This window comes from Lycium ferocissimum, chromosome 2 (assembly GCF_029784015.1).
Source record: "Lycium ferocissimum isolate CSIRO_LF1 chromosome 2, AGI_CSIRO_Lferr_CH_V1, whole genome shotgun sequence".
Lineage (NCBI taxonomy): Eukaryota > Viridiplantae > Streptophyta > Magnoliopsida > Solanales > Solanaceae > Lycium > Lycium ferocissimum.
This window is the reverse complement of record NC_081343.1, coordinates 38,292,354-38,303,705: the sequence shown is the minus strand read 5'-3', so window position 1 is coordinate 38,303,705 and position 11,352 is coordinate 38,292,354. Positions and strand designations below refer to the sequence as shown.

At 35.1% G+C, this 11,352-nt stretch overlaps 1 protein-coding gene across 2 annotated transcripts; it reads left to right on the top strand.

Annotated features, from left to right (window-relative positions):
• The first annotated feature begins 4,199 nt into the window (after nucleotides 1-4,199).
• LOC132036399 (calcium-transporting ATPase 2, plasma membrane-type-like) lies at nucleotides 4,200-10,333 on the top strand. 2 transcript variants are annotated; one of them, XM_059426738.1, is made up of 7 exons: nucleotides 4,200-4,776; nucleotides 6,207-6,261; nucleotides 6,347-8,298; nucleotides 8,418-8,576; nucleotides 9,059-9,230; nucleotides 9,359-9,657; nucleotides 9,777-10,333. In XM_059426738.1, exons 1-7 carry the CDS (start codon nucleotides 4,600-4,602, stop codon nucleotides 10,014-10,016), a joined length of 3,054 nt encoding a protein of 1,017 aa, XP_059282721.1. In that variant the 5' UTR covers nucleotides 4,200-4,599; the 3' UTR covers nucleotides 10,017-10,333. The 2 variants fall into 2 exon arrangements, with proteins under 2 accessions (XP_059282721.1, XP_059282730.1); XM_059426747.1 differs by lacking the exon at nucleotides 6,207-6,261 and having other exon boundaries at nucleotides 4,634-4,776.
• Nucleotides 10,334-11,352: the final 1,019 nt, after the last annotated feature.

Sequence of the window (11,352 nt, the reverse complement as noted above, 5' to 3'; positions counted from 1 at the left end):
TAGGTAAATATAAATATGATGTATAGCCAATGTAGAGTAAATGTAAATAGCAAAATATATAGAAAAAATAGGCATGTAGTGTGATGGTATTGACAAAAGTGTAAAGAAAATACTTGACAATGTATACATGTATTGAAAATAAATAAATAAAGTTGTAGAGACAATATAGCAAAAATATAAAGATAATGCATAAAAAATGTAGAGACAATAAGTGTATTCCTTTTAATGAAAAGTTTCTCCCTTCTTTTCTTAGTAGTTAAGTAATGTAAATATGTACATGTATATGTATATGACGCATGTGTATAAAAATATATAAAAGAATAGATAGATGTAAGATAATATAAAGGAAAAGTGTGGAGAGTATAAGGAAAACGGAAAAGGGCCAAAATTACCCCTGAACTTTGAAAAATAGTTCATCCATACCCTTCGTTATACTTTAGGGTCAATTATACCCTTACAGTTATACTATGAGGTCAATTATACCCTTCGTCTAATCAAGCCACGTGGCATCATCCTAGCCCTTCAAAATTATTTTACCCTCAAATAATTTTTTACTCACTAAAATAACTCAATGCGACCCGAATTTTTTTTTTCAGCAAAAATAATACGGAATTATTTTTATATTTTTTTTGGAAATATTATCCGTATTATTTTTGCTGAAAAAAAAAATCGGGTCGGATTGAGTTATTTTAGTGAGTAAAAAATTATTTGAAGGTAAAATAATTTTGAAGGGCTAGGATGATGTCACGTGGCAACAAACTTAGACAGTAGGGTATAATTGACCCCATAGTATAACTGTAAGGGTATAATTGGCCCTAAAGTATAACGAAGGGTATGAATGAGCTATTTTTCAAAGTTCAAGGGTAATTTTGGCCCTTTTCCGTAAGGAAAATGTATGTAAAATGTAAAGAAAAATGTATAGCGAATACAAAAATATAGAAACAATATATGAAGAAATTTAAAGACACAATGTATATAAATAAATGTAAAAATAATATAGATAAAAAAAATATAAAGACAATGCAAGTAAATAAATGTAAAGACAATATATATGAATAAGTAAAGAAGCAATGTGTGAATGAAATATGAAGACAACTAAAAAGAAATATAGAAAGAGGAAGAAAGTCTTCAGCTCTTCAATTCCTATAGAAAGAAAATCTGAGAGTGTAGAGAGAGAGAGAGAAAATGTATGTGAGGTAGTGTCACCAGTGATGAGAAAAATGAGAGGGAAGTCCCTATTTTATATAGGCAAAGGTAAACCACTTTTATCCAAACTCATGTGCCAAAACTATGGGCTTCGCAAAACCATGGAGCTATAAAACCATGGCTTCTTAAAACCATGTGCTAAATGTTATACGTGTTTAAAAAATTAATTGCTCTGAGTTTTCTGCACCGACGACGTACTAAAATATAGTTAAATAATAATGTAAGTATAAAATATAAATATTAATGTATAATATATAAAAATGTACTATAAAATTAAGAAACAATTATTAATTGCATAAAAAATGGTAGTATTCGTATACATGTGCAAAAATAATGATTCTTGAAAAATGACAATAAATTGATAAAACTCCTAAAATGAGGACAATTATCAATAAATCATCGAAAAATGTAAAAATGTGTAAAAAATGTATTTCGCGCTCTTTAACGAATCAGGGCCCTCCAAAATGTTAATTTTAAGCACGTCGAGCCAAAATTAGGTGTCAACAGCCGTAACACGTGGTCGGGCTCGTGATGCTCAACGATGTCCATATGGATCAATGTACACTGTGCCATCCACATGTGCTCACCAAATTTCACAAAAACGTGGCGTACACCCAAAATCGATCATACGGCGTCCGTATGAAAGCCTATAAAAGAATTCAACTAGTTAACAATAAAAGACTAACAAAAATAACAAACTAATGTTAAATAAAAAAAACTTACCTCGGGTGCCGTCATGCGGTCTAACTGATCCCTCAACGGGAGAATGACATGGTGAGTCTCCACACCTCTGGTACGGCCTCGCGACCATCTCCGCGCGTATGACATATCCTCAACAACATAGTCATCAGGAGGGTGAGCAGCTATGGGCTGAAAAGGTCTCAACCTAGTCCACACCCATATATGTCATAGTCATCAAAAAAATTATTTATCAGTCATCGTTTCGAAAAAATATATTTAGTATTTTATTTAGATGTCGCCCCGACATAGTATATCTATGACACGAGGATGTGGGGGAATAGCCTCTAGAATATCCCATGCTGACTCCCCCGAACGGGTACGGACCACTCTACTAGAGGATACCGCGCATCCCATACATACGGGACCTATGCTCGTGCGTAGATAAAGTACCCTCTGTTGTCGAAGAACCCGCTCCGTGGAGGTGTCCTATCTATTTTAGGCATTTTAAATTAATTATTAATACATGAAGTCAGGATTAAAGTGGTATATTTTTTGCGCATTTTAAATTAATCATTATTTTTTTAATTAATCTCTAATACGTAGTATTAGTTATGTAATCTTTTACCGAGAAATTATACAAAGGATTGAATCCTAAACTAAGGATTTTCAATTTCTAATTAGCAAATAAATAAATTAACAATTAAAGATATAAAGATTAATAATTAACAAATCACAAAATTAACAATTAGCTAGCAAAAAATTAGCATATAATTAATAAATAAACAATTAACTAACTAATCAAAAAATTAATAAATTATTAGCATATAATTAATAAATAAACAATTAACTAACTAATCAAATAATTAACAAATTATTAGCATATGTTATTAGCATATAATTAATAAATAAAAAATTAACTAACTAATCAAATAATTAACAAATTATTAACAAATAAACAATTGGCTTAAAAAAAATTAAATAAATAATTAGCTAGTCTAACAATTGAAATAATTAATCTAACAATTAGCAAATACTAAATAAAAAATTAACAAATTAACAACAAATAAAAAAAATGAAAAAACAGGCAGAAACTACCATTTTGCGCACAAAAAAAGTGCGTAAAAGTTTTTTTTGTCCATATTCGCAAATAATACACAATAGTAATGCTTAGCTTAATAATGTAATAGAAAAATCGTAGTAAAATACGTAGATTGAAGCTTTGATTTTGAGTTTTTGAATTGAATTATACGCCGCTTTATTGCGAAGAAACTTATTCCTAGACTTCAATACACCAAAAATATTGACTTTTGGGTTGGAAATCAACGAGAAAACGATGTTTTTGATCGCGGGGGACCAGTGGTGGGGAAGAAGGATTGCATATATTTAACATCTTTTACGCACAGAATCTGTGCATAAAAGGACTTAAGTGTAAAACTACACTTTAATCGTTTTATGTACAAATTTTATGCGTAAGGCCTATTTTAATTTTTTTTCTAATGGATTATTTTAATTCTAAAAATGTATTTTTGAATTATAAAAGTCTTGGTCCCCTCTCATGAGATAACGAGAAGTGGTGCGCAGACATGTACGTTAAAATTAAAATAAAGTGAAACTGTGAAAAATGGAGCCCACGACAAAATTCAAGTTAGGTGATGGACCACTGGTAAAAGGAAAAGACCAGAAAAGTATAGTCCTATTAGTTAAAGAAGAAAAAGGGGTCTCATCTCAAGTTCTGCTTCCGCGTACTAGCCGTGTCTGTCTGACAAAACGCGTAAGATATTCCCTCAATGTTCAATTAACATTATCTCAATAATTAGCAACATGGACCCATAATTACTTATCTCAAAATGACGAAAATATGGGATAAAGAGATAGTAGTATATTTATTTTTGTGATGACATAATTAAATATAGTGTCAGATTATCTACATATGTTATGGTCAAATATCTCTATCACCCGTGAACAAATATTTGTACTTCGTCAATTTGGATTTTCTTGACACTCTTTCAAAAATAATAAATAAAATGCATAATTTATCATGATATTCATATTAGATGGTATATATTTTATTAAATTTAAAAAATAATTTAAAATAAATAATTAATATTATGGATAAAATTAATTTTTTTTTTTTATCTTGATATGTTAAAATTAATAAGTTAAACTGAAAATATATTTTTATAATATTGGACACGCAAAAGTTAACATAGAAAGTACAAAAACACGTCAAAATAGGAAATACAAAGCAAACTGAAATATCACAACATTTAATGTAGCTTTAATTATTTAGACAATTGATCCCACAATTCAACCAGAGGCAATGACCCCGTCCATTTTGATAAACTTTAGCATAAAAAGAGGAACAAAAATTGGAACCAAAAAGAAAATGTACTGATTAACACAGCTTCTTTCATGTCCATTGGCCATCTACTTAACCCAAAATTCGGATCCTTGTTCCTCGCTTTCTCTCTGAATTTTCATTTGTGTCCATAAAACACCAATTTACCCCAAAATTTGTACGTTTGTTCGGGCACTACTATACTCCTCCCTTTCGTTTCAGTTTCTAGGACAATGTGTTGGAAGCTTCATCCTCCTTTTTAACTTTCCTCTCCTTTTCCTTTTCTTTTTTCACCGTGTTATATGTTACGTTTGACTGTCTATATAGATATATGTGTTTGATTGTGTTGTGAATAGAGAAAATATAGGAGAAGGATGGAGAGCTATTTGAATGAGAATTTTGGAGAAGTGAAGGCAAAGCACTCGTCAGAAGAGGTGCTGAAACGATGGAGGAGTTTATGTGGTGTTGTGAAGAACCCAAAACGTCGTTTTCGTTTCACTGCTAATCTTTCCAAGCGTGATGAGGCTGCTGCTATGCGTCGTACTAATCATGTACACTACTATTCCTTCTCTCTTTCTTTTTTCTTTTCTTCTGGTTTTTCATATAATTGCGATGTTCGGGCAGCTTGAGTACATTTGGGTTATTTGATTTCATTCGGTATAGGCAAATGGAAAAAATCAACTAGTGTATAATTTTGTGACCCGTTACTCTGTTAGCCTGTGGTGGAGTCACAACTTTCAACTAGGGGTTCAAAAATATGAAAAAAGTAAATATATGAAGAAGCTAAGGTAAAATTTTTTTTTTTTTAACCTTGTATGTACTCTGTAATTTTTCGCCGAGGGGGTTCGGATGAAATATGTGTCTACCCAGCTCCGCACCTGCTGTTAGCTCTGAGTCTCCCACCGATATAAGTACTGTATAGGGGTGGAAAGAGTTCATCTGAACGTTTATGTATGTATATAGAGTAGACGTTGAATCCCCTGGTTCCTATATACAGTAGACGTTGAATCCCCTGGTTCCTTCGTGTGTTTAATTTTTTATATTTTGAACCGCATTAGTGAAAATTTTGGCTCCGCCACTAGTACTGTGTTAGTCGGGCATAGCTAGATGGAAAGAAATCGACTAACTTATTATTTTTGTCTATGCTGAAATTTGAACCTAACCTCCCCTCAGTTTCACCACTTCATTGACTACATCCTTAGGTGCTTCATTTTTTTTTTTTTTTTTTTTTGGAATAAGATATTAAATGTTTATCTTGATTGAAGTGGTAATATGTATACTCGAGGGTAAACTTAGCCTATATATGTTTCTCGAAGCATAAGTAGTTCCATATCCGAAGCAATGGTTATGAGAGATTGATAACAAAAACAGTCTGATTATGTTGCATTTTCCCATGTTGATACATAGAGTTCATATAACCGATCTCAAGTAGTACACGTTTTTAATTGAGACGTAATCTAATGACTGATATTTTTGAAGATACATGTATTCCAGTGTTAATATTTATGTCTTAACTTCTTTTCCTGTTTCAATGGTCCTTATTTGTGGACGTGGAATTTTTTTAGAATGAAATTAGAGACAGTTTATATAATTTTTTCCTATGCAATAAAAGTTTCGAGAAACTATTGGAAAAATGATACACCCTCACCTTTTACATTCAGCATATTGGTAACATTCTTTTCTATAGTAAAGATCTTTTAAAAAGGAGGATATCTACTATTGACAATGTAGATAGCTATTGGTTTTTGATGGAATCATACTTTCAATCGCCGCTTCTTCTTTGAAGCAGTTCCACTTGGTAATATCGTTTTAAGGAAGGATAATTCTGTGGCCCAATTTCATGTGATTGAATTGGGGATGCATTTGAATTTGCAACAACACTGTGAATGGATTGGCTTGGGATGCATTTAGATTTGCTTCTCCAATTTCATATGGTAAAACCAGTTTAATGTCGCTAAGCCTTCTTTTTTATGCGTGACAGGAGAAACTGAGGGTAGCAGTTCTGGTTTCCAAGGCTGCCTTTCAGTTTATACAAGGTGGATTATGTTGTTTTTTTTTTCTTTTTTTTCCTGTCTAATTAACTCTTAAGATGTTCTTTAGATTAATTCTCCGAAATGGCAGGCATGCAACCAAGTGATTATAGTGTCCCGAAGGAAGTTGAAGATGCTGGTTTTCATATTGACGCCGATGAGCTAGGATCTATAGTTGAAAGCCATGATCTGAAAAAAGTGAAATTTCATGGAGGAGTGGATGGGATTGCAAATAAGCTGGCCACGTCAAGTACCAATGGGCTATCTACTGATAATGAAACTGCCCTAATTCGCAGACAGGAACTTTTTGGAGTTAACAAATTCCAAGAAAGTGAAGCTCGGAGCTATTGGTTGTTTGTTTGGGAAGCCCTTCAAGACATGACTCTCATGATCCTTGGTGCATGTGCTTTTGTTTCTCTGATTGTTGGCATTGCAATGGAGGGATGGCCGCTAGGGGCTCATGATGGTCTTGGTATTGTAGCTAGTATTTTGCTGGTGGTCTTTGTTACAGCAACAAGTGATTATCGTCAATCCTTGCAGTTCAGAGACCTTGACAAAGAGAAGAAGAAAATATCTATCCAGGTTACTAGGAACGGATGTAGACAAAAGATGTCCATATATGATCTAGTTCCTGGTGATATAGTTCATCTTGCGATAGGAGATCAAGTCCCTGCAGATGGACTCTTTCTTTCAGGATTTTCTGTTTTAATTGATGAATCCAGCTTGACTGGAGAAAGTGAGCCCGTAATGGTCCATGCTCAAAATCCTTTTCTTCTTTCTGGAACCAAGGTCCAAGATGGTTCTTGCAAGATGTTGGTTACAACAGTTGGGATGAGGACTCAGTGGGGAAAACTGATAGCAACTCTCAGTGAAGGCGGAGATGATGAAACTCCATTACAGGTTAAACTGAATGGAGTGGCGACAATCATTGGAAAGATAGGCCTTTTCTTTGCTGTTGTGACTTTTGCAGTACTCCTGCAGGCGATGTTTAGCCGAAAACTCCAAGAGGGATCCCACTGGAGCTGGTCGGGGGAAGAAGCTAGGGAAGTCTTGGAATACTTTGCCATTGCAGTTACCATTGTGGTTGTTGCAGTTCCTGAGGGACTTCCTCTGGCTGTGACCTTAAGTCTTGCCTTTGCCATGAAAAAGATGATGAATGATAAGGCACTTGTCCGTCATCTAGCGGCTTGTGAGACAATGGGATCAGCTACAACTATCTGTAGTGATAAAACTGGCACTCTAACAACCAACCGTATGACTGTAGTGAAAACATGCTTCTGTATGAATGTCAAAGATGTGAGCAAACCAGGTGATGCATCTGCACTTTGTTCTGAAATGCCAAATTCTATGCTCAAAACTTTGCTGCAGTCGATTTTTAACAACACAAGTGGAGAAGTCGTAGTTACCAAGGGCAAGAAGCGTGAGATGTTGGGAACCCCAACTGAGACTGCTATTTTGGAGTTTGGTTTAGCACTTGGTGGAGATTTTCAAGCAGAACGACAAGCAGGAAAACTCGTGAAAGTTGAACCGTTCAACTCTACTAAAAAGCTGATGGCCGTGGTGCTTGAGCTTCCTGAAGGAGGTTTAAGGGCTCATACCAAAGGTGCTTCTGAAATCATTTTGGCTGCTTGTGACAAAGTTATCAACTCAAATGGTGACGTTGTTTCCTTGGATGAAACATTAAGAAATCATCTTAATGCCACCATTGATCAGTTTGCTTCTGAAGCTCTGCGTACCTTGTGTCTTGCCTATATGGATCTTGAAAACGGATTCTCTCCTGATGATGCTATTCCACTCTCTGGCTACACTTGTATAGGTATTGTAGGTATAAAGGATCCCGTTCGTCATGGAGTCAGGGAGTCTGTTGCACTTTGTCGTTCAGCAGGCGTGACTGTTCGGATGGTTACCGGAGATAACATTAATACTGCAAAAGCCATAGCTAGGGAATGTGGTATACTGACAGACGATGGTATCGCCATTGAAGGACCAGTTTTCCGGGAAATGAGTCAAGAAGAAATGCTAAAAGTGATTCCCAAAATTCAGGTACTGTAGTCATTTTGGTTCAGTAGAGAATGAAGTCATTATATGCAGAGAAGTCTTCTGGAAAAGTTCCATCCGTTTTCTAATTTCTGATTAAGACTACATTCTTTTTACTTCTTCAGGTGATGGCTAGGTCTTCACCTCTAGACAAGCACACATTAGTAAAGCAATTGCGGACGACATTCAATGAAGTTGTTGCAGTCACTGGTGATGGGACCAATGATGCTCCTGCACTTCATGAAGCAGATATTGGACTTGCCATGGGCATTTCTGGAACTGAGGTGAATACAATAATTTCATTCTTTTAGTTTATTTCAACCACAATCCTTTACTTGCTTGGATGCTTTATGAAGTACCAGATTCTTGTTGCATAAGGTGGTTAAATGCACAATCGTTTTGAGATCTCTAAGTACCATAGGACTGTAAATAGGAAACAGGAGCATTAAGTCACTACATGCTTTTGCATTTGACTGTTTGGATCATGTTTTGTTAAATAGGTAGCCATTCCAATGCTTGCAACAAGTGCCCCAGAATATTTTGTTTTTTCTAGTGAGGGAATTAGAGGACTATTACCTGACAAAAGAATTTCATGAAGAGTAAGATGGGAATATGCCTCTCTGACTTAGGAGTAAAAGGGAAAGGATTATGTTCCTCTTATAGCTGTTGAGCTTCTAAGACCACTGACTATATTGCAAATTTTGCCAGATCACACAATTAGATTGAGACGTTAACATCACTGACCTTCCCTGAATTTTGGTTTCAGGTTGCGAAAGAGAGTGCTGATGTTATCATACTGGATGACAATTTCTCCACAATTGTTACGGTGGCCAAATGGGGGCGCTCGGTCTATGTAAACATTCAGAAATTTGTTCAGTTTCAGCTGACAGTTAATATTGTTGCATTGGTAGTTAACTTCGCTTCAGCTTGTGTGACAGGTCAGGAGCCTTTTCTTCTTGTTCTGCCATTCTTTTACTGTTTTTGAGTTCGGTCATATTTGCTGAATAGCCAATCAAAATGCTATTTTCCGCTCATTCCTATACTTTTTTCTCGAACTATGCTTCAGGAAGCGCTCCCCTTACTGCTGTTCAACTTCTGTGGGTCAACATGATCATGGATACCTTAGGAGCACTTGCTCTAGCAACAGAGCCCCCTAACGATGAACTAATGAAAAGAGCCCCAGTAGGGAGGAAAGGAAATTTTATCAGCAACGTCATGTGGAGGAATATCTTGGGCCAATCCTTATATCAGTTCTTAATTATATGGTTCCTCCAGGTTTATGGGAAAACAATATTCCGTCTTGATGGTCCGGATGCTAACCTTACCCTCAACACAGTTATTTTCAACTCATTCGTCTTCTGCCAGGTAAAATTATAAAGAGCATTTCTAAAGTTCAGTGAAATTGTTTGGTTTCTAGTATCAAATACGACTCAAGGACAAGCTTCAGTGCTTTACCTTACACATCTGTTTGACTCTAAATGCAGCTTTTCAATGAAGTAAACTCCCGAGAGATGGAAAAAGTTGAGGTTTGGGACGGCATACTGGATAACTATGTATTTGTGACAGTTATCGGAGTAACTCTTTTCTTCCAAATCATAATCATCGAATATCTGGGGACATTTGCCAACACTACTCCCCTCTCATTTGGCCAATGGTTCCTAAGTGTATTTTTCGGGTTCTTGGGCATGCCAATTGCTGTAGGCTTAAAGAAGATGAAGCTATAAAGTTCATGAATTAGTGTTGCCAGATCTTTTTGTACATTCACTTGAAGGAGGAGGTGTTCATAATAACTCTCTCTAAGTGGTAGCGAAAAACCTCTTGCCCCAACTAGGAGGAAAAGAAGTGACAAATCTTGGTGCATTATAGCATCACTAACACAGTTGTAAGATACCAACCTTTCTTCTATTTCCCTGGTTTTTCTTTGTATTGAAGAGTCAAAAGGAGGTAAATCTGGGGCTTAGGATATCATGCTCTTGTAAAGCAACTTCTTGTAGTTTACATCAATTTCAGTGCACAGAAACGGTGCTGCTCCTTCAAACTATTAGTTCTGTGATTATCCATTTTAACTGCTGATCATGAGGATATTCTTGCTTTAAGCTTTGATTCTATTTCTTCTTTTGTTTTTCTTTTTGGCAATTCCAAGCATTGATTGTAGCTGCTTAAAAGACTTTTGATTAAACTGTTGAGCAATTTATGCTTAATCTAAGCATATAATCTTCTGGGAAATTTTCTTAGTAGGTTGATGAAATTTGTGTTACCGTAAGAAACTATAAGACTACAACTGGTAATCTTTAAATCAGTTTGGAACTTTTCTTTTTTCTTTTTGGCCATTAGTTTGGAACTTTTCTTATCAGCACCAACCAAACGCTCTTATTAGTGGTGTCGATGGTAAACAGGTTCACAACGCTTTAATGAGGGAGGTCAACGGCTAGCTAAGCCATGTATTTTATAAACTATACATCATACCAATTTTTCGGTTGCTCTATTGTATATAACCAGAATTCTAAAGCAACATTTTGATTTACAACGTAGAGATTGCAATAAACTAGACTGTCCACTCCCAACACATTATTTAGAACAATTTTAGTAAGTTTTAATTTCGAAATCTTAATTTCACTCATAGTTTGGAATGAGATTGTAGTGAGTATTACCCTCTATAGCATAAGTACGATTAAGAGATGATATTAATTGATTCAGTGCAATTATGATGTCTTAAATAGTTTAACTATAAAAATTGAGATTAAAAGACAAGAATTGATAAATAGACGCATTTATTGAACTAAACGGCTGATTATCAAACCTAATTGTGATTCTTAATTCGGAATGAGCAATGTCTTGGTAGGTATGTAATAGTGAGAGAGCTGAGAAGGCATGAAATACGTGCAACAATTTATTAGATGTTTATGAGAAAAAACCAAATTACAGAAAAGTACAAAGGAAAAATTGACCCCTGATGCCTTTAAACACCGCACCGCACGTTTATCATACTCGACAAAGTAAACGAAACATTGTCTGACACAGATACAAATCATTCAAGTCTTCATCTAACTTTTAGTCTGA

Bases quoted from the DNA above. Each gene is read 5' to 3' on its own strand.
- LOC132036399 (XM_059426738.1), top strand. From the start codon at position 4,600: ATGGAGAGCTATTTGAATGAGAATTTTGGAGAAGTGAAGGCAAAGCAC. The intron at 6,262-6,346 runs GTGGATTATGTT...CCGAAATGGCAG, and splicing joins TGCCTTTCAGTTTATACAAG to GCATGCAACCAAGTGATTAT. The intron at 8,577-9,058 runs GTGAATACAATA...TTTTGGTTTCAG, and splicing joins TGGGCATTTCTGGAACTGAG to GTTGCGAAAGAGAGTGCTGA.